At 68.3% G+C, this 1766-nt stretch overlaps 2 protein-coding genes across 3 annotated transcripts in view; both read right to left on the bottom strand.

The window, feature by feature from the left end:
• LOC146587468 (V-type proton ATPase catalytic subunit A-like) overlaps positions 1 to 384 on the bottom strand; it is a 5662-nt gene extending 5278 nt beyond the window's left edge. For both annotated transcript variants that reach the window (XM_085319538.1, XM_085319539.1), the window contains exon 1: positions 134 to 384. In XM_085319538.1, coding sequence (XP_085175664.1) covers positions 134 to 251 — 118 coding nt within the window. In that variant the 5' untranslated portion in view covers positions 252 to 384. The remainder of the gene's footprint in view (positions 1 to 133) is intronic.
• A 442-nt stretch (positions 385 to 826) lies between these two features.
• Positions 827 to 1766, bottom strand: part of PFDN2 (prefoldin subunit 2) — a 3037-nt gene continuing 2097 nt past the window's right edge. The window contains exons 2-4 of the mRNA XM_085319529.1: positions 1551 to 1639; positions 1348 to 1471; positions 827 to 1129 (exon numbers count right to left, since the gene is read on the bottom strand). Coding sequence (XP_085175655.1) covers positions 950 to 1129; positions 1348 to 1471; positions 1551 to 1639 — 393 coding nt within the window. The 3' untranslated portion in view covers positions 827 to 949. The remainder of the gene's footprint in view (positions 1130 to 1347; positions 1472 to 1550; positions 1640 to 1766) is intronic.

Below are 1766 nucleotides of genomic sequence, written 5' to 3'. Positions count from 1 at the left end.
ACTCCCTCTGCCTTTGCCTGCCAGCATTAAGCTGGGCTGCGTCAGCTCCCCGTTTCGGGGCCAAAAAAGCCATTAAGCCCCCGCAGGGCCGAGGCCGGGGCGAGGGGGGGGGGACGACACCCGCTGCCCCTACCGGGCCCCGAGACGCCGTGGACGCGGCCCAGCTGGCTCTCGCTCTCGGCCTCGGCCAGGCGGGACGGCACGGGCGGCTCCATGGCGCGAGCGGAGCGGCCGCCGCGAGCCGTCGGCATTTATGGCCGAGCCGGGCGGCCGGAGCCGGCGCCGGATAGCGGCGGCCGCGGGCTGTGTACAGTCAACAGCACCCGGCCGCCGCCGGCCCCGGCCAAGGTGCCTGCGTCCTCCGGGCCAAGGTTCCCCGCCGACACCCCCGTGGAGACGCCGCTCTTCCCCCCCTCTCCGGCACCCCCCCCGCCCCGTTCCCGGCATCGGACTTAATTAAACCTTCTCTAATCCCGGCTGCAGCCGCTGGCGGCCGCCCAGCCCCTCTGCTTGCTTTTTCCCGGGGGGTTGGGGAAGCTCTGCCTGGACATTTTTTTCCGTTGCCATCACACGGCAGCCGTCGGCTCCGGAAAAAACCGTGGCAGCAGTTCGGYTCCCACGCCCGGCCGAGCTGGCCGCGGCCGCCCCGGGGAGGGACGCGACCGAGCGCTCGCGGCGGAGAGCGGAGGGAGGGGGACGGGGGCCCAGCTGCCAACCCCTGGGTGTCTGGTTGGGGTTGTTCCCCTCCACCTCCCCTTTTTTCYCTCCTCCGTGCCCAGGGCGGATCTACCTGCGGGGCACCCCAAAAAAAACCCTGGAACGCAGCTTGTGACCCAAAACCCCACATTTATTTAACAAAAATATGACACAAACAACACTAAATAATAACAGGGAGGGGGAGGGAGGCTAAGAGGAGGGGAAAGTCCTTCGTGACGGCGTGACCGAGCTCCTAGGAGACCAGAACTCCGGCCGAGCTGGTTTTGGCTCCGGCCCCCTCGGCGTTCTCCTTCGGGGGCTGCTTCTGGTCGTCCTCGCCCATGAGGCGGATGTTGTGCTTCTCCCGGAAGTCGTTCAGCTCCCGGCCCTTCGTCTGCAGCTGCTGGTTCAGCGTTTCGATGATTTTACTTATCTGAAAAAGAGGGGGGGAGAGATGAGACGGGGCCAAGCAGCAGGAGGAACGGCTCAGCCCTTGCTCCCGCGTCTCCCGAGTTACCCCACGGCAAATCAGGCTGGCCCTGCTCTGCCCCGCCTGGAGCAGGGAGCCGCGAGCCCCGGGGGGAGGCTCCGCGGGACGCCGCAGCGAGGGCAGCGGCACGAAGACCCCGGGATGAAGGTCGGCCCCGTCACCTGCTCCTTGTTGTTCTCCAGGGCTGGCAGCACCTCCTTGACGGTTCGCTCCACCAAGATGCCGCCCACCATGCGGTAGCACTTGCGGGTGGGGTCCACCTCCCGCAGCGTCTCGATCACCAGGCTGGGAGGAAGAGGAGGGTGAGGTGGCGAAGCCCCCGCCGCCGCCGCAGCCTCCCCACGCGCGCGCCTCGTTTCCCCACCTGTGCTCGTTCAGCTCCAGCTCCAGCTCGGCCGCCTTCGAGGCCAGGCCCCGCTGCTCCTGCCGCAGGCGGTTGAACCTGGCCACCACCTGCGGGGACAGGGATGGGGACACGGTGCCAGAGGCTGGGAACGTCCCCTGCCCTGGGCCATGTCCCGGCCTCCTCCACACCCCGCGCAATGGCCCAACCCAGCCCTCACCCGGTGCCATGATGCCC

Source organism: Rhea americana, unplaced genomic scaffold (assembly GCF_003343005.1).
Source record: "Rhea americana isolate MKP2758 unplaced genomic scaffold, rheAme1 scaffold_595, whole genome shotgun sequence".
Taxonomy (NCBI): domain Eukaryota; kingdom Metazoa; phylum Chordata; class Aves; order Rheiformes; family Rheidae; genus Rhea; species Rhea americana.
The sequence above is the reverse complement of the archived record's forward strand: the minus strand, read 5'-3'. Positions and strand labels throughout refer to the sequence as shown.